The sequence below is a fragment of the Ornithorhynchus anatinus genome, chromosome 8 (assembly GCF_004115215.2).
Source record: "Ornithorhynchus anatinus isolate Pmale09 chromosome 8, mOrnAna1.pri.v4, whole genome shotgun sequence".
NCBI lineage: Eukaryota > Metazoa > Chordata > Mammalia > Monotremata > Ornithorhynchidae > Ornithorhynchus > Ornithorhynchus anatinus.
The window spans coordinates 5,113,986-5,132,976 of NC_041735.1; the positions used below are offsets into that span (position 1 = coordinate 5,113,986).

The 18,991-nt window shown below is 54.0% G+C and overlaps 1 protein-coding gene across 1 annotated transcript; it reads left to right on the forward strand.

Annotated features, from left to right (window-relative positions):
• The first annotated feature begins 2,143 nt into the window (after nucleotides 1-2,143).
• MATN4 (matrilin 4) lies at nucleotides 2,144-18,401 on the forward strand. Its single transcript, XM_039912878.1, has 8 exons — nucleotides 2,144-2,216; nucleotides 5,628-6,197; nucleotides 6,963-7,085; nucleotides 8,426-8,548; nucleotides 9,795-9,917; nucleotides 12,577-12,981; nucleotides 14,989-15,141; nucleotides 18,256-18,401. Exons 1-8 carry the CDS (start codon nucleotides 2,144-2,146, stop codon nucleotides 18,399-18,401), a joined length of 1,716 nt encoding a protein of 571 aa, XP_039768812.1.
• Nucleotides 18,402-18,991: the final 590 nt, after the last annotated feature.

Sequence of the window (18,991 nt, forward strand, 5' to 3'; positions counted from 1 at the left end):
TCCAGCCGCTAACCTCCAGCCTCAAACCCCCAGCCCCCAGCCTCCAGACCCTCCAACCTCCAGCCCCTCCAACCTCCAGCCTCCAACCTCTAGCCCCTCCAACCTCCAGCCTCCAACCTCCAGACCCTCCAACCTCCAGCTCCCAACCTCCAGCCTCTCCAACCTCCAGCCTTAAACCCCCAGCCCTCAACCTCCAGCCTCCAGACCCCTCCAACCTCCAGCCTCCAACCTCCAGCCCCTCCAACCTCCAGCCTCCAACCTCCAGCCCCTCCAACCTCCAGCCCCCAACCTCCAGCCCCTCCAACCTCCAGCCCCTCCAACCTCCAGCCCCCAACTTCCAGCCCCTCGAACCTCCATCCCCTCCAACCTCCAGCCTCCAGCCCCCAACCTCCAGCCCCCAACCTCCAGCCCCCAAACTCCAGCCTCCAACCTCCAGCCCCTCGAACCTCCAGCCCCTCGAACATCCATCCCTTCGAACCTCCAGCCTCCAGCCCCCAACCTCCAGCCCCTCCAACCTCCAGCCCCTTCACCCTCCAGCCTCCAGCCGCCAACCTCCAGCCCCTAACCTCCAGCCTCCAGTCTCCAACCCCCAGCTTCCAGTCCCTCCAACCAAGGGGCAGGCCGAGGCCCAGGGCAGAGCAGTCCAAGGTGGGGGGAACTGAAGCTCAAGGCCCAAGGACCTGTTGGATAATAATAATAATAATAAACAGTGTGGCTCAGTGGCAAGAGTCCGGGCCTGGGAGTGGGTCATGGGTTCTAATCCCACTCCGCCGCTTGTCAGCTGCGTGACCTTGGGCGTCACTTAACTTCTCTGGGCCTCAGTTACTCCATCTGTAAAATGGGGACTAAAACCGTGAGTCTCACGTGGGACTTTGTATCCTTCCCAGCGCTTAGAACAGTGCTTTGCACATAGTAGGCGCATAGTAAGCAAGACTGTAAACCCGTCAATGGGCAGGGATTGTCTCTATCTGTTGCCGAATTGTACATTCCAAGCGTTTAGTACAGTGCTCGGCACATAGTAAGCGCTCAATAAATACTATTGAATAGTAAGCGCTTAACAAATGCCATCATTATTACCTAACTTCTCTGTGCCTCAGTGACCTCATCTGTAAAATGGGGATGAAGACTTGTGAGCCCCACGTGGGACAACCTGATGACCTTGTATCTACCTCAGCGCTTAGAACGGTGCTTGGCACATAGTAAGCGCTTAACAAATACCAATATTGTTATCATTCTTATTAATAATTATGGTATTAAGTGCTTACAATGTGCCAAGCACTGTTCTGAGCGCTGCTAATTAGGGAACTTGTTAAGCCCTTACTATGTGCCAAGCACTTCTCTAAGCGCTGCCAATTAGGGAACTTGTTGAGCGCTTACTATGTGCCAAGCACTTTTCTAAGCGCTGCTAATTAGGGAACTTGTTGAGCGCTTACTATGTGCCAAGCACTGTTCTAAGCGCTGGGGTAGATACAAGCTAGTCAGATTGGCTTAGTGAAAAGACCCCGGTCTTGGGAGTCAGAGGTCGTGGGTTCAAATCCCGCCTCCACCACTTGTCAGCTGTGTGACTGTGGGCAAGTCACTTCACTTCTCTGAACCTCAGTGACCTCATCTGTAAAATGGGGATGAAGACTGCGAGCCCCAAGTGGGACACCCGGATGACCTCGTATGCTCCCCAGCGCTTAGAACGGGGCTTTGCACATAGTGAGCGCTCAACGGATGCCTTCATCATCATCATTATTATGTGGCGAAGCGGGGATTGGAACCCAAGACCTCCTGAGTCCCAGGCCGGCGCTGTATACATGCCGTCGTATTCATTGAGCGCTCACTGTGTGCAGAGCACTGGACTAAGTGAGTTAAGGGCCCCTCCAGCCCCCGGTTTGCGTTTTCCGTCCGTCCCGCACATGTGGGGAGGGGGCGGTGAGGAAGGTGGGCCGCGGGGAGGGGCCGCCGCACAAAGAGGCGCCTTGTGTGCTGCGGGCAGGGCGGCCAGAGAGGCAGGGCCTGGCATCCCCCCTCCCCGCCCCCCCCCCCAGCCCCCCGTCCTGCCCCCTTTTCCCTCTTTTCCCTCTTTTCCCTCTTTTCCCTCTTTTCCAGACCAGTCCTGACCAGTGTCCCTCCGCAGGGCCGCCCGCTCCTCCCAACCATGAGGCTCCTGCTCTGCGCCCCCCTCTTCCTCACCCTCCTGGCACCCCTGGACGGCAGACCCCAGCCCGCAGGTGAGCCCTGGGGACCCTCCCTTTGGTGCCCTCCCTCTGATGCCCTCCCTTGGGTGCCCTCCCTTTGATGCCCTCCCCTGGTGGCCCTTCCTTTGGTGCCCTCCCCTGGGTGCCCTCCCCTGCTGCCCTCCCTTTGATGCCCTCCCCTGGGTTCCCTCTCTTTGATGCCCTCCCTTTGATGCCCTCGCCTGGGTTCCCTCTCTTTGCTGCCCTCCCTTTGATGCCCTCCCCTGGGTTCCCCCTCTTTGGTACCCTCCCCTGGTGCCCTCCCTTTGATGCCCTCCCCTGGGTTCCCTCTCTTTGGTGCCCGCCCCTGGGTGCCCTCCCTTTGATGCCTTCCCTGGGTGCCCTCCCTTTGATGCCCTCCCCTGGGTTCCCTCTCTTTGGTACCCTCCCCTGGGTGCCCTCCCCTGGTGCCCTCCCTTTGATGCCCTCCCCTGGGTTCCCTCTCTTTGGTCCCCTCCTCTAGGTGCCCTCCCCTGGGTGCCCTTCCTTTGATGCCCTCCCCTGAATGCCCTCCCTTGGGTGCCTTCCCCTGAATGCCCTCCCTTGGGTGCCCTCCCTTTGGTACCCTCCCCTGGGTGCCCTCCCTTGGATGCCCCGACCCCCACCTCCCCAAATCCCAGAAGCGTCGAGGAGGTCGGGTGGAGCCCGGGGAAGTGGGGGTGGGTCCCTCCCCTTCCCACGCCGGGAACTGACCGCTTAGTCGATAGAGTCCGGCCTTGGGAGTCCGAGGTCGTGGGTTCTAATCCCCTGCCGCCCCTTCTCTGCTGTGGGACCCTGGGCAAGCCGCTCCGCTTCTCTGGACCTCTGGAAAAATCTGTCAAAGGGGAATGGAGACTGTGAGCCCCATGTGGGACAACCTGATGACCTTGTCTCTACCCCAGCGCTTAGAACAGTGCTTGGCACAGAGTAAGCGCTTAACAAATACCAACATTATTATTATTATTGTTGTTGCATATAGCAAGCGCTTAACAAATACCGTTATTACTATTATTGCACATAGTACGCGCTTAACAAATACCATTATTATTATTATTATTGCACATAGTAGGCGCTTAACAAATACCGTTATTATTATTTTTGAACATAGTAAGCGCTTAACAAATACCATTATTATTATTGCACATAGTAAGCGCTTAACAAATACCACTATTATTATTATTGTTGCACATAGTAAGTGCTTAACAAATACCATTATTATTATTGCACAGAGTAAGCACTTAACAAATACCACTATTATTATTATTGGTAGGGCAGGGATTGTCCCTCTCTGTTGCCGAATTGTACATTCCAAGTGCTTAGGACAGTGCTCTGCACCCAGTAAGCGGATGGAATGATTTGAATGAATATTGCACATAGTAAGCGCTTAACAAATACCATTATTATTATTATTATTAAGACCCCGGACTTTGGAGTCAGAGGACGTGGGTTCTAATCTTGCCTCCGCCACTTGTCTGCTGGGCGACCTTGGGCGAGCCACTTAACGTCTCTGTGCCTCGGTTCCCTCATCTGTCAAAAGATGGATGAAGACTGTGAGCCCCACGTGGGACACCCTGTGACCTGGTAATAATAATAAGCACGTAATAAATACCACCATTATTAGTCGTAGTAAGCGCTTAACAAATGCCATAATTATTATTAGTAGTAAGCACTTAAGAACAAAAATTACTATTAGTAGTAGCAGTAGGAAGCGCTTAACAAATACCATAATTATTATTAGTAATAGTATTCATTCATTCATTCATATTTATTGAGCGCTTCCTGTGTGCAGAGCACTGTGCTAAGAGCTTGGATTGTACAATTCGGCAACAGAGAGAGACCAACAACGGGCTCACAGTCTAAAAGGGGGAGACAGACAGTAGTAGTAGTAAGCGTTTAATACCATAATTATTAGTAGTAGTAGGCTCTTAACAAATACCATGATTATTATCATTAGTAGTCAGTGCTTAACAAATACTGTAATTATCATTATTACTAATAGTAGTCATAAAGGCTTAACAAATACCATGATTATTATTATTAGGAGGAGGAGGAGTAAGGGCTTAACCAATACCATCATTATTATTACTGGGAGTAGCAGTAAGGGCTTAACAAATACCATCATTATTATTAGTAGTAATAGTAAGAGTAAGTGCTTAACAAATACTGTCATTATTAGTAGTAGTAATAGTAGTAGTAAGGGCTTAACAAATACCCTCATTATTAATAGGAGTAGTAGGAGTAGAAGTAAGCGCTTAACAAATACCGTCATTATTATTAGTAGTAATAGTGGTAGTAAGGGCTTAAGAAATACCATCATTATTATTAAGCGATTAACAAATACCGTCATTATTATTAGTAGTAATAGTAGTAGTAAGGGCTTAACAAATACCATCATTAGTAGGAGTAGGAGTAGAAGTAAGCGCTTAACAAATACCATCATTATTAGTAGTAGTAATAGTGGTAGTAAGGGCTTAAGAAATACCATCATTATTATTAAGCGATTAACAAATACCGTCATTATTATTAGTAGTAATAGTAGTAGTAAGGGCTTAACTAATACCATCATTAGTAGGAGTAGGAGTAGAAGTAAGCGCTTAACAAATGCCATCATTATTATTAGTAGTAATAGTGGTAGTAAGGGCTTAAGAAATGCCATCATTATTATTAAGCGATTAACAAATACCGTCATTATTAGTAGTAGTAATAGTAGTAGTAAGGGCTTAACAAATACCATCATTAGTAGGAGTAGGAGTAGAAGTAAGCGCTTAACAAATACCATCATTATTAGTAGTAGTAATAGTAGTAGTAAGGGCTTAACAAATACCATCATTAGTAGGAGTAGGAGTAGAAGTAAGCGCTTAACAAATACCATCATTATTATTAGTAGTAATAGTGGTAGTAAGGGCTTAAGAAATACCATCATTATTATTAAGCGATTAACAAATGCCATCATTATTAGTAGTAGCAATAGTAGTAGTAAGGGCTTAACAAATACCATCATTAGTAGGAGTAGGAGTAGAAGTAAGCGCTTAACAAATACCATCATTATTATCAGTAGTAGGAGTAAGCGCTTAACAAATACTGTCATTATTAGTAGTAGTAATAGTAGTATAAGGGCTTAAGAAATACCATCATTATCATTAGTAGTAATAGTAGGAGTAGTAAGGGCTTAAGAAATACCATGATTATTATTAGTAGTAGAGGTAGGAGTAGGAGTAAGGGCTGAACAAATACTGTCATTGTTATTAGTAGCAATAGCAGTAGTAAGCGCTGAAGACACACCGTCATTATTAGTGATATTATTAGGAGGAGGAGTAAGGGCTTAAGAAATACGGCCATCGTCGGAGGTAGCGGCGCTAAGCGCTCGGGAAGCGCCGTCCCGAGCGCAGCGAGCCTGACCCCGGTCCCGCGGGCCGGTGCCGGCAGGTGGGCGCTGCCGGGCCGGCGGCCTGGACCTGGTGTTCCTGGTTGACAGCTCTCGCAGCGTGCGCCCCTGGGAGTTGGAGGCCACGCGGGGCTTCCTGGTGGCCCTCATCCGGGGCCTGGACGTGGGGCCCAACGCCACGCGCGTGGGCCTGGTCCAGTACTCCAGCCGGGTGCGGCGGGTCTTCCCGCTGGACGCCTTCTCCCGCCCGGACGACGTGGAGCGGGCCGTCCGCGCCATGGCGCCGCTGGCCCGGGGCACGATGACCGGGCTGGCCCTCCAGTACGCCGCCAACGTGGCCTTCACCGGGCCCGAGGGCGCCCGGCCGGCCGGGGCGCGGGTCCCGCGCGTGGCCGTGGTGGTGACGGACGGGAGGCCGCAGGACCGGGTGGCCGAGGCGGCGTCGAGGGCGAGGGCCCGGGGCATCGAGATCTACGCCGTGGGCGTGCGGAGGGCGGACGTGGACTCCCTGCGCGCCATGGCCTCGCCGCCGCTGGACTCGCACGTGTTCCTCGTGGACTCCTTCGACGCCCTGGCCGAGGCCGGCCTCCGGTTCCGCGGCCGGCTGTGCGGTGAGCCTCGGGCGGCCGGGGGACGGGCACGGGGGACGGGGGCGCGTGCCCCCGCGGGGAATGGACCCGTCACCGCGTTGGCGACGCCACCTCGTAGGCCTCTCCCGCCCACCGCTCTGAGCGGCGTCCGGAGGAGCGGCGTGGGGGTCAAGGGTCATGAGTTCGGCTGGCCGACCTCGACCCGGTCGCGTGGCTTCTCCGGGGCCTCGGTGACCTCACCTGTCGAATGGGGATGCGGTCCGTGAGCCCCCGGTGGGCCCACCCGACGACCCGGCCTCTCCCCCGGCGCTTAGAACATAGTAGCGCGGCTCAGTGGCAAGCGCCCGGGCTGGGGAGTCTCAGGTCGGGGGTTCTAGTCCCGCCTCCGCCACTCAGTCTGCTGGGTGCTTCGCTTCTCCGTGCCTCAGTGAACTCATCTGTCAAATGGGGATAGAGACCGCGAGCCCCACGTGGGACAACCTGCTGACCTTGTATCTCCCCCGGCGCTTCGAATAGTGCTTGGCGCATATTAAGCGCTTCGATACCATTATTAGTAGTAGTAAACGCTTAACATAAACCATCGTTATTATTATTAGTCATAGTAAGTGCGGAACAAATACCATCATTATTATCAGTAGTCGTAGTCAGCGCTGAACAAATACCATCATTATTATTATTAGTCATAGTAAGCGCTTAACATATACCATCGTTAGTAGTAGTAGTAGTAAGCGCTTAGCAAATACCATCATCGTCATTATTATTATCATTTGGTCCTCATGTCCTCAGACGCGGATCTGTGCGCGGGGCAGGCTCACGGTTGCCAGCACCTGTGCGTCAGCGGCCCCGGCTCCTTCCACTGCGCCTGCGACCCCGGCTACCGGCTGGACGCCGACAACAAGAGTTGCTCCGGTGAGAAAGACGGGTCCAGTATGGTCCTGGGAGGCCGGAGGTCCTGGGTGCTAATCCCCCGGCTCCGCCGCGTGTCCGCGGGGTGCTCCTGGGCCAGTCACTTGACTTTTCTGTGCCTCAGTTCCCTCATCTGAGAAATGGGGATTAAGCCTGGGAGCCCAACTAGTCTGTGACCAACCTCAATGGCCTCTATCCACCCCAGCGCTTAGCACAGCATGGCCTAGTGGCTAGAGCACGGGCCCGGGAGTCGGAAGGTCATGGGTTCTAAGCCCGGTTCCACCACTTGTCTGCCGTGTGTCCTTGGGCGAGCCACTTCGCTGCTCTGGGCCTCAGTTTCCTCATCTCCGAAATGGGGATGAAGACTGCGAGCCCCATGGGGGACAGGGACTGGATCCAACCCGATTTGCTTGTCTCCACCTTAGCGCTTAGTACAGGGCCTGGCACATGGTCAGCGCTTAACAAATACCATTATTATTATTACAGTGCCTGGCACATAGTAAGCGCTTAAGAAATACCATTATTATTGTTATTATTACAGTGCCTGGCACATAGTAAGCGCTTAAGAAATACCATTATTACTATTACAGTGCCTGGCACATAGTAAGTGCTTAATAAATATCATTATTATTATTACAGTGCCTGGCACATAGTAAGCGCTTAAGAAATACCATTATGATTGTTATTATTACAGTGCCTGGCACATAGTAAGTGCTTAATTAATACCATTATTATTATTACAGTGCCTGGCACATAGTAAGCGCTTATCAAAAACCATGATGATGATTATTATTATCACAGTGCTTGGCACATAGGAAGCACTTAACAAATACCATTATTATTATGACAGTGCCTGGTACGTAGTGCTTAATAAATACCGTTATTATTATTATTACAGTGCCTGGCACATAGGAAGCACTTAACAAATACCATTATTATTATTATTATTATACAGTGCCTGGAACATACTAAGGGCTTAAATACCATTATTATTGTTATTATTACAGTGCCTGGCACATAGTAAGCGCTTAACAAATACCATGATTACTATTATCATTACAGTGCCTGGAACATACTGAGCGCTTAACCAATACCATTATTATTGTTATCATTACAGTGCCTGGAACATACTAAGCGCTTAACAAATACCGTGATTATGATTATTATCACAGCGCCTGGCACATGGTAAGCGCTTAACAAATACCGTGATTACGATTATTATTACAGTGCCTGGCACATAGTAAGCGCTTCATCATGTTAAAAAAAGGGGGTGAGGAGGACCGGGGGTGAAGAGGGGGGTCAGTTGCCCGGCGGGACCCGACCTAACCTGTGTCACTTGGCAGCTATCGACGTCTGCGCCGAGGGCACGCACGACTGCCAGCATCTCTGTGTCGCTTCTCCCGGCTCCTACTCCTGCCGCTGCCGGGAGGGTTATATCCTCCACCGGGACCAGAGGAGCTGCACCAGTAAGCGCCTTTAATAACCGCCCCCCAGCCCCCAGGTGCCCACCGGCCGGGACTCAGTTTCCCTGGCTGCCCCTTGGGTCCCCCCCCCCCCGATTGTAAACCACAGCATGAGCGTGTCAGCTTCCCCCGGGGTGGGCAGTGGAAAGAGAGAAGGGAGGTAGGAAGGGGCAAGGGGACGGAGAGCCTCGAAGCCTAGAGTGAGGAGTTTTTGTTTCGCGCGGAGCTCGAGAGGCAACCACCGCGTGGCTCAGTGGGAAGAGGCTTTGGAGTCAGAGGTCATGGGTTCAAATCTCGGCTCGGCCATTTGTCAGCTGTGTGACTTTGGGTACGGCACTTAACTTCTCGGTGCCTCAGTTCCCTCATCTGTAAAAGGGGGATGGAGACTGTGAGCCCCACGTGGGACAACCTAATTCCCTTGTATCTCCCCCAGCGCTTAGAACGGTGCTCGGCACATAGTGAGCGCTTAACAGATACCCACGTTATTAACCACTGGAGGTTTTTAAGAAGGGGAGTGACAGGCCCACAGCCTTTCTGCAGGAAGATGAGCCGGGCAGCGGAGTGAAGAATAGACCGGAGCGGGGAGAGACCCTCCTCACCTCCGCCAAACTGATTCTCTTCCCCTCTTCCAAACCCTACTTAAAACTCACCTCCTCCGAGAGGCCTTCCCAGACTGAGCTCCTCTTCTCCCTCTGCTCCCTCTGCCACCCCCCCTCCACCTCTCCACAGCTAAACCCTCTTTTCCCCCCATTTCCCTCCTCCCCCTCTCCCTTCCCATCCCCTCGGCACCGTACTCGTCCGCTCGACTGTCTATATTCTCATCACCCTATTTATTTTGATAATGAAATGTACATCGCCCCGATTCTATTGAGTCGCCGTCGTTTTTACGAGACGTCCTTCCCCTCGGACTCCGTCCGTCGCCATCGTTCTCGTCCGTCCGTCTCCCCCGATCGGACCGTGAGCCCGTCGGACGGCGGGGACCGTCTCTATCTGTTGCCGACTTGTTCGTCCCAAGCGCTTAGTCCGGTGCTCTGCACATAGGAAGCGCTCAATAAATAGTACTGAACGAATGAATGAGATCGGAGAGCAGGCTGACGCGATAATCCAGCCGGGATATCATGAGAGCCTGGACCGGCAAGGTGGAAGTTTAGGTGGAGAGGAAAGGGCGGATCTTCTCGAAGCCAGTGGGGTCTCTCCATTGGCATCTCCCACCGGGTCTGGAACGTTCCCCCTCCCCGTCTGGTTGCAGCCCGGGATCTCTGCAACGGCGTGGACCACGGCTGCGAGTTCCAGTGCGTGAGCGTGGGCTCCTCTTACCGCTGCGCCTGTCCGGAGGGACGGCGGCTCCAGGCTGACGGGAAGAGCTGCGGCCGTGAGTGTGTCCGGGACGGGGTGGGCTCTGCCAAGGGCCCAGCGACGGCCCGGGGTGGCTGTGCCGCCTCTCTGCCACCGCAAACGCTTAGCACAGGGCTCCGCACAGAGTCAGCGCCCGGCAGAATTAGCACCGGCCTCCAGCCCGGCGGTCGGGGCGAGTTGCGGCCTAGCGTGGTGGGCAGAGGCCGGGCCTGGGAGTCAGAAGGTCACGGGTTCTCATCCCCGCTCCCCTACCCGCCCGCCGTGTGACCCTGGGCGAGTCACTGCACTTCAAATCCCGGCTCCGCCGCTTGTCGGCGGTGGGACTTGGGGCAAGTCACTTCGCTTCTCTGGGCCTCAGTTCCCTCATCGGGAAAATGAGGATTAAGAAGAAGAATGCCGGTATTTGTTAAGCGCTTACTATGTGCAGAGCACTGGGGGAGATACAGCAGCGTGGCTCAGTGGAAAGAGCCCGGGCTGGGGAGTCAGAGGTCATGAGTTCGAATCCCGGCTCTGCCACTTGTCAGCTGGGTGACTGTGGGCGAGTCACTTCACTTCTCTGGGCCTCAGTGACCTCATCTGTAAATGGGGATTAACTGTGAGCCTCACGTGGGACGACCCGATGACCCTGTCTCTACCCCAGCGCTTAGAACAGTGCTCAGCACGTAGTAAGCGCTTAACAAATACCAACATTATTATACAGGATCATCAGGTTGTCCCACGTGAGGCTTCCAGTTGATCCCCATTTTCCAGATGAGGGAACTGAGGCACAGAGAAGGGAAGGGACTCGCCCACGGTCACACAGCTGACAAGGGGCAGAGCCGGGATTAAGACTGGGAGCCCCACGTGGGACAACCTGATCACCTTGTATCCTCTCCAGCGCTTAGAACAGCGCTCAGCACATAGTAAGCGCTTAACAAATACCATCGTTATTATTATTATTCTCTGGGCCTCATCTGTCAAATGGGGATGTGAGCCCCGCGTGGGACAGGGACTGTGTCCAACCCATATTTCCTTGTACTTCCAAGCGCTTAGTACAGTACGGTAAGAGCTCAACAAATACGATAGAGTGAACGAATGAATTCACCCCAGCGCCGGGCACCAAGTAAGCGCTTAACAAATACCATTCTTCTTCTTCTTGATTGACCCCGACAGCGCACTCAGACATAAAGTGCTCGTAGTCCCGCCCTGCGCTATTCATTCATTCAGCCGTATTTACTGAGCGCTTACGGTGTGCCGAGCACTGTGCTAAGCGCTTGGGAGAGTGGCATCTACGGGGAGGAGCGGGGAGGGATGGAGGAGCGGGAGGAAGGGGTGACTGTAGACTGTGAGCCCGCCGCGGGCAGGGATTGTCTCTCTTCATTGCTGCGTTGTACTTTCCAACCGCTCAGTGCAGCGCTCTGCACCCAGTAAGCGCTCAATAAATAGCACTGACTGAATGAATGCTGTGATAGGGCCCCCTGCCCCACTCCCCCTTCTCCCTCCCCGACCTCGGCCGCTCGCTCTCCTCGTTCGTTCATTCCATCGTATTTATTGAGTGTCTACTGCGTGCCGAGCGCTGTACTGGGCGCTCGGAAGGTACGATTCAGCAAATAAAGGGGGACAATCCCTGGCCACACCGGGCCGGCCGTCTGGAGAGGTAGTAACAATGGTAGTATTTGTTAAGCGCTTACTGTGTGCCAAGCACTGTTCTAAGCGCTGGACTGTTGTAAGCGCTGGATAATCCCAATAATGACGGTATTTGTTAAGCGCTTACTAGGTGCCAAGCACTGTTTTAAGCGCTAAACTGTTGTAAGCGCTGGATAATCCCAATAATGACGGTATTTGTTAAGCGCTTACTAGGTGCCAAGCACTGTTTTAAGCGCTAAACTGTTGTAAGAGCTGGATAATCACAATAATGATGGTATTTATTAAGCGCTTACTGTGTACCAAGCACTGTTCTAAGCGCTGAACTGTTCTAAACACTGGATAATCCCAATAATGATGGCATTTGTTAAGCGCTTACTAGGTGCCAAGCACTGTACTAAGCGCTGGACTGTTGTAAGCGCTGGATAATCCCAATAATGATGGTATTTGTTAAGCGCTTACTAGGTACCAAGCACTGTTTTAAGCGCTAAACTGTTGTAAACCCTGGATAATCCCAATAATGATGGTATTTATTAAGCGCTTACTGTGTACCAAGCACTGTTCTAAGCGCTGAACTGTTCTAAGCGCTGGATAATCACAATAATGACGGTATTTGTTAAGTGCTTACTAGCTGCCAAGCACCGTACTAAGCGCTGGACTGTTCTGAGCGCTGGATAATCATAATAATGACGGAATCTGTTAAATGCTTAGTAGGTGCCGAGCAACCACTGCTCTAAGCGCTGGATAATAATCCTAAGAAGGATGGTAGAGAAGCAGCGTGGCTCCGTGGAAAGAGCCCGGGCTTGGGAGTCAGAGGTCATGAGTTCGAATCCCAGCTCTGCCACTTGTCAGCTGTGTGACCGTGGGCGAGTCACTTCACTTCTCTGGGCCTCGGTGACCTCATCTGGAAAATGGGGATTAACTGGGAGCCTCACGGGGGACAACCCGATGACCCCCAGCGCTCGGGACAGCGGCGCTCGGCACATAGTAAGCGCTTAACAAATACCAACATGGCCCACCCTCTCCCCCCCGGCCCCCCGTGTCCGCTGCAGGCTGCGGGTCGGGTCCCACGGACCTGGTGCTGGTCATCGACGGCTCCAAGAGCGTGGGCGCGCAGCAGTTCGAGCTGGTGAAGCGTTGGGTGGGCGAGCTGGTGGGCTCCCTGGACGTGTCCCCCGCGGGGACGCGCGTGGGGCTGGTCCAGTTCTCCAGCCGGGTCCGCACCGAGTTCCCGCTGGGCCGCCACGGGACCAAGGCCGAGGCGGAGGCGGCCGTCCGGGCCGTGACCCCCATGGACAAGGGCACCATGACGGGCCTGGCCCTGCGGCATTTGGTGGAGCGCGGTTTCTCCGAGGCCGAGGGGGCGAGGCCCGGCTCCCGCCGGGTCGGGCTGCTGGTCACCGACGGCCGCTCCCAGGACGACGTCTCCCCGTGGGCCGCCAGGGCCAAGGACCGAGGTGAGCCCCGAGGAGGCCGGGGGGAGTCCGGCGCGGCCCCCAAACGGGGGAACGGGCCGGGGGGAGAGAGGGAGGACAACAGTGGGAGGCGGCGTGGCTCAGTGGAAAGAGCCCGGGCTTGGGAGTCAGGGGGCCTGGGTTCGAATGCCGGCCCCGCCGCCTGTCAGCTGGGTGACTGTGGGCAAGTCGCTTCAGAGAAGCAGCGTGGCTCAGTGGAAAGAGCCCGGGCTTGGGAGTCAGGGGTCCTGGGTTCGAATCCCGGCCCCGCCGCCTGTCAGCTGGGTGACTGTGGGCAAGTCGCTTCACTTCTCTGGGCCTCAGTGACCTCATCTGTCAAATGGGGATGAAGACTGTGAGCCTCACGCGGGACAACCTGATGACCCTGTATCTCCCGCAGCGCTTAGAACGGCGCTCGGCACCTAGTTTGCGCTTAACAAATGCCAACATTATTAACATTATTATAGTATTCATTCATTCATTCAATAGTGTTTATTGAGCGCTTACTATGTGCAGAGCACTGGACTGAGCGCTTGGAATGGATCTATTTAGTTGCCATTGTTTTTACGAGATGTTCTTCCCCTTGACGCTGTTTAGTGCCATCGTTCTCGTCTGTCCGTCTCCCCCGATTAGACCGTAAGCCCGTCAAACGGCAGGGACTGTCTCTATCTGTTGCCGACTTGTTCATCCCAAGCGCTTAGTACAGTGCTCTGCACATAGTAAGCGCTCAATAAATACTATTGAATGAACAAATGGGTAGCAGATACAGACGGTCCCTGCCCTTTGACGGGCTCACGGTCTAATCGGGGGGAGACGGACAAGAACAATAGCAATAAATAGAATCGTGATAGTACAAGATAATAATGATAATAATACCAGGGGGCAAGCAGCAACAAAATAGAAGCGGCGTGGCTCAGGGGAAAGAGCCAGGGCTTGGGAGGCCCAGGTCGTGGGTTCGAATCCCGGCACCGGACACTTAGCGGCTGGGTGGCTTTGGGACGGTCGCTTCGCTTCTCTGGGCCTCGGTTCCCTCCTCTGTCAGACGGGGATGAAGATGGGGAGCTCCACGTGGGATCACCTCATAAGCTTCTATCTAGCCCAGCGCTCAGAACAGTGCTTGGCACCTAGAAAGCGCTTAACAAATACAATCCTCATTATTATTATTACCCCAGCGCTTAGAACAGTGCTCAGCACCTACTAAGCATTTCACAAATACCATGATTATTATTATTATTATTATTATTATTATTACACTACCCCAGCGCTTAGAGCAGTGCTCAGCACCTAGTAAGCGCTTCACAAATACCATTATCATTCTATTACATGACCCCGACGCTTAGAACAGTGCTCGGCACCTAGTAAGCGCTTCACAAATACATTATTATACCAAGAGAAGCAGCGTGGCTCAGTGGAAAGAGCCCGGGCTTGGGAGCCACAGGTCATGGGTTCGAATCCCGGCTCCGCCACTTGTCAGCTGTGTGACTGTGAGCAAATCACTTCACTTCTCGGTGCCTCAGTTCCCTCATCTGGAAAATGGGGATGAAGACTGGGAGCCTCACGTGGGACAACCCGGTCACCCTGTATCTCCCGCAGCACTTAGAACAGTGCTCTGCACCTAGTAAGCGCCTGACAAATACCAACATTATTATTATTATTATTAAAATGGGGATTAAGACTGTGAGCCTCACGTGGGACAACCCGGTCACCCTGTATCTCCCCAAGCGCCTAGAACAGTGATCTGCACCTAGTAAGCGCTTAACAAATACCAACATTATTATTATTATATTACATTACCCCAGCGCTTAGAACAGTGCTCGGCACCTAGTAAGCGCTTAACAAATAGCATGATGATGATGACGATGATGATGATGATGAGATCCCAGCAGAGCCAAAGAACTGGGGGGGAAACTGGTAGAGGAGGAGGGAGGCCGGGCCCTCCGCGGGCTGGGGGTCCCGGACGCCCGATGGAGGGTCGCGCCCCCTGACCCCTGACCCCTTGACCCCCCGCAGGCATCGTGATGTTCGCCGTGGGGGTCGGCAAGGCCGTGGAGGAGGAGCTGCGGGAAATCGCGTCCGACCCCGTGGAGCGGCACGTCTCCTACGCCGCGGACTTCGGCGCCCTGACGCGCCTCTTGGACCACCTCAAGCTCGACACCTGTCCAGGTGAGGGAGGCCGGGACCATTCACTCATTCGGTAGTATTTATTGAGCGCTCGCTCTGTGCACGGCACTGTACTAAGCGCTTGGAATGGACAGTTCGGCAACAGATGGGCCCGGGCTCGTCCGCACCCCTTCGGTCCTTCCGTCGTTCCTGCCGCCATCGTGTTTAGTGAGCGTTTACGGCGTGCGGAGCACTGGACTAAGCGCTGGGAAAGTACAATTCGGCAACAGATAGAGATAATGATAATAATGGCATTTGTTAAACGCTTACTAGGTGCCTAAGCCCTGGGGAATACCATCATCATTAATAATAAGAGTAATAGTATTTAAGCGCTTACTGGGTGCCTAAGTGCTGGGGAATATCATCATCATTACTACTACTAATAATAATAATGATGGTATTTGTTAAGCGCTTACTAGGTGCCTAAGTGCTGGGGAATATCATCATCATTACTAATAATAATAATAATGGTATTTGTTAAGCGCTTACTAGGTGCCTAAGTGCTGGGGAATATCATCATCATTACTAATAATAATAATAATGGTATTTGTTAAGCACTTACTAGGTGCCTCAGTGCTGGGGAATACCATCATTAATAATAATAATGGTATTTATTAAGCGTTTACTATGTGCCAGGCACTGTTCTAAGCGCTGTGGAATACCATCATCATTAATAATAATAATAATAATAATAATGGTATTTAAGAGGTTACTCTATGCCAGGCACTGTTCTAAGCGCTGGGGAGAATACAAGGTCATCAGGTTGTCTCTCGTGGGGCTCCCAGTCTCCATCCCCATTTGACAGATGAGGAAACTGAGGCACTGAGAAGTGAAGAGACTTGCCCAAAGTCACACAGCTGACCAGTGGCGTAGGCGACATTAGAACCCATGACCTCTGACTCCCAAGCCCGGGCTCTTGCCACTGAGCCAAGCTTGCTTCTCTAATCCCAGCTCTGCCACTTGTCAGCTGTGTGACTGTGGGCAAGTCACTTCCCTGGGCCTCAGTTCCCTCATCTGGAAAATGGGGATTAACTGTGAGCCTCCCGTGGGACCACCCGATGACCCTGGATCTCCCCCAGCGCTTAGAACAGTGCTCGGCACATAGTAAGCGCTTCACAAATACCAACATTATTATTATTAATCCACCCCACCAACGGGCTCACAGGCTAGAGGTCTTCTCCGCGCCTCTCTGAGTCAGGTAATGAGCAGTAATAGTAATAATAATAATAATAATAGTACTGTGTGGCTTGGTGGAAAGGCCCGGGCTTGGGAGTCGGAGGATGTGGGTTCTAATCCTGATTCTGCCACTCATCTGCTGTGCGACCTCGGCCAAGTCACTTCACTGGGCCTCAGTTACCTCGTGTGGAAAATGGGGATGAAACCGTAACCTGCAACTGTAAAATGGGGGATGAAGGCTGTGAGTCCCACGTGGGACGACCTGAGGACCTGGTATCCCCCCCCCAGCGCTCAGAACAGTGCCCGGCGCAGAGTAAGCGCTTAACAGATGCCATTATCATTATTATTATTATTATTTCACTTCTCCGGGCCTCAGTTCCCTCCTCTGTCAAAGGGGGATGAAGCCTGTGAGCCCCACGCGGGGCCACCCGAGGACCGTGTATCCCCCACCCCCAGCACTTAGAACAGTGCCCGGCGCAGAGTAAGCGCTTAACCGATACCATCATCATTAATAATAACGTTGGTATCGGCTAAGCGCTTACTCTGTGCCGAGCACTGTTCTAAGCGCTGCGGGAGATCCGGGGTCATCAGGTTGTCCCCCGTGGGGCTCCCAGTTTTAATCCCCATTTGACAGATGAGGGAACTGAGGCCCAGTGAGGTGACTTCCCCGAGGTCGCACAGCAGATGAGTGGCAGAGAAGTGACAAGACCCAGCTGACAAGAGGCAGATTAGGATTCGAACCCATGACCTCTGGCTCCCCAGCCCTTTCCAGGGGCGCGGAGCACTGCACCCAGCGCTCGGGAGGTCCGATTCGACCGTAGGGAGACGATCCCCGGGCAGGGGTCTGCGCTCGCCCCCTCCGGGGGGGTGGGATGGGGGGGGCAGGGGGCATCTCCTCCGGGAGTAACGCAGCGTGTCCCGCAGAGTTGGAGCGATGCCCGGACTGCGAAGAGGGGGAGGGCCACCGGGGGGAGGCGGCGGAGGAGGGGAGGGGGCGGACGGGGCTGGGAGACCCCTGCCCCGCCCCCACCCCCTGCCCCTGCCCCCCGCCCTGCCCCCCCAGCGCGCAGGACCTGCACACGCACCATATCCTTTAGGGGGCGCGCGCGGGCAGGCCGGGGGCCGAGCACGGGCCGCGCGCGCACGGAGGGGCCGGGGGCGCGCACGGAGGGGCCGGGGGCGCGCACGGGGAGGGCGGGGGCGCGCCCGGGGAGGGCGGGGGCGCGCCCAGGGAGAGCGGGGCCGCGCCGGGGGGAGACCAGAGTTTAGGCCTCGCGCAGGCGCAGAACGCGGCCGCAGAGGGCGGAGCTACGCGCAGGCGCAGGGCTCCCCCTCAGTCACCATCATCATCATAATAATAATGGTATTGGTGAAGCGCTGACTGTGTGCAAAGCACTGTTCTAAGCGCTGGGGGATACAAGGTGATCAGGTTGTCCCACGGGGGGGCGCCCAGTTTTAATCCCCATTTTCCAGATGAGGGAACTGAGGCCCAGAGAAGTGAAGGGACTCGCCCACGGTCACCCAGCTGACAAGTGGCAGAGCCGGGATTTGAACCCACGACCTCTGACTCCCAAAGCCTGGACTCTTTCCACTGAGCCATATTGATTAATCTATTTATTTTATTAATGATGTAGAGCAGCGTGGCCCAGTGGAAAGAGTCCAGGCTTGGGAGTCAGCGGTCGTGGGTTCGAATCCCAGCTCTGCCACCTGTCAGCTGGGTGACCGTGGGCGAGTCCCTTCACTTCTCTGGGCCTCAGTTACATCATCTGGAAAATGGGGATTAACTGTGAGCCTCACATGGGCCAACCTGATGACCCTGTCTCTCCCCCAGCGCTTAGAACAGTGCTCGGCACCTAGTCAGCGCTTCACAAATACCAACATTATTATTATTACAGGGTCTTCGGGTGCACATTATGAATAAAATGGAGTGATCCATGCTAGGGAGGAAGAGAGACAGGAGTGCGGGGTGGGGAGGTCCGTCGTCTGTGATTGTGTCCTTAATGGTGTCACTGAGGCAGCTGTGGGTGCGGGTGGAGGCGGTGGAGCGTCGCCTTTCCCGCCTTTCTCGCTTTTCCCGCCAAAACTAACGGGCCGCGGGGGGAGGGGCCCCGCTCCTCAGCTTTCCCGCGCAGCGGGCGCCCACTGAGTCTGCGCGGACTGACTCTACGCGGATTGACTCTACGCGGACTGGGCGCCCACTGAGTCTGCGCAGATTGACTCTACGCGCACTGGGCGCCCACTGAGTCTGCGCAGACTGACTCTACGCGGATTGACTCTACGCGGACTGGGCGCCCACTGAGTCTGCGCGGACTGACTCTATGCGCACTGGGCGCCCACTGAGTCTGCGCGGACTGAGTGACTCTACGCGGACTGAGTCTGCGCGGACGTCTGGCGCCCCCTCCCGGCCGGGCCCTCCAGCAGCGCCCTGTTGACCCTTCCCTCCATTTTCCTTTTTCTATAAAAAGTCGAGTTTCCACCCCAACTCACCGTGTCTGCCTCTCTTTCCGCCTCCCCTCTGCGGGGGAACAGGGGGAGGGTCTGGGCCCCATCCTCCTAACGATGATAAATAATAATAATGGCATTTGTGAAGCGCTTCCTATGTGCAGAGCACTGTTCTAAGCGCTGGGGAAAATGCAAGGGAATCAGGTTGTCCCACGTGGGGCTCACAGTCTTCATC

Bases quoted from the DNA above. Each gene is read 5' to 3' on its own strand.
- MATN4 (XM_039912878.1), top strand. From the start codon at position 2,144: ATGAGGCTCCTGCTCTGCGCCCCCCTCTTCCTCACCCTCCTGGCACCC. The intron at 12,982-14,988 runs GTGAGCCCCGAG...GACCCCCCGCAG, and splicing joins CGCCAGGGCCAAGGACCGAG to GCATCGTGATGTTCGCCGTG. The intron at 15,142-18,255 runs GTGAGGGAGGCC...GATCCATGCTAG, and splicing joins CAAGCTCGACACCTGTCCAG to GGAGGAAGAGAGACAGGAGT.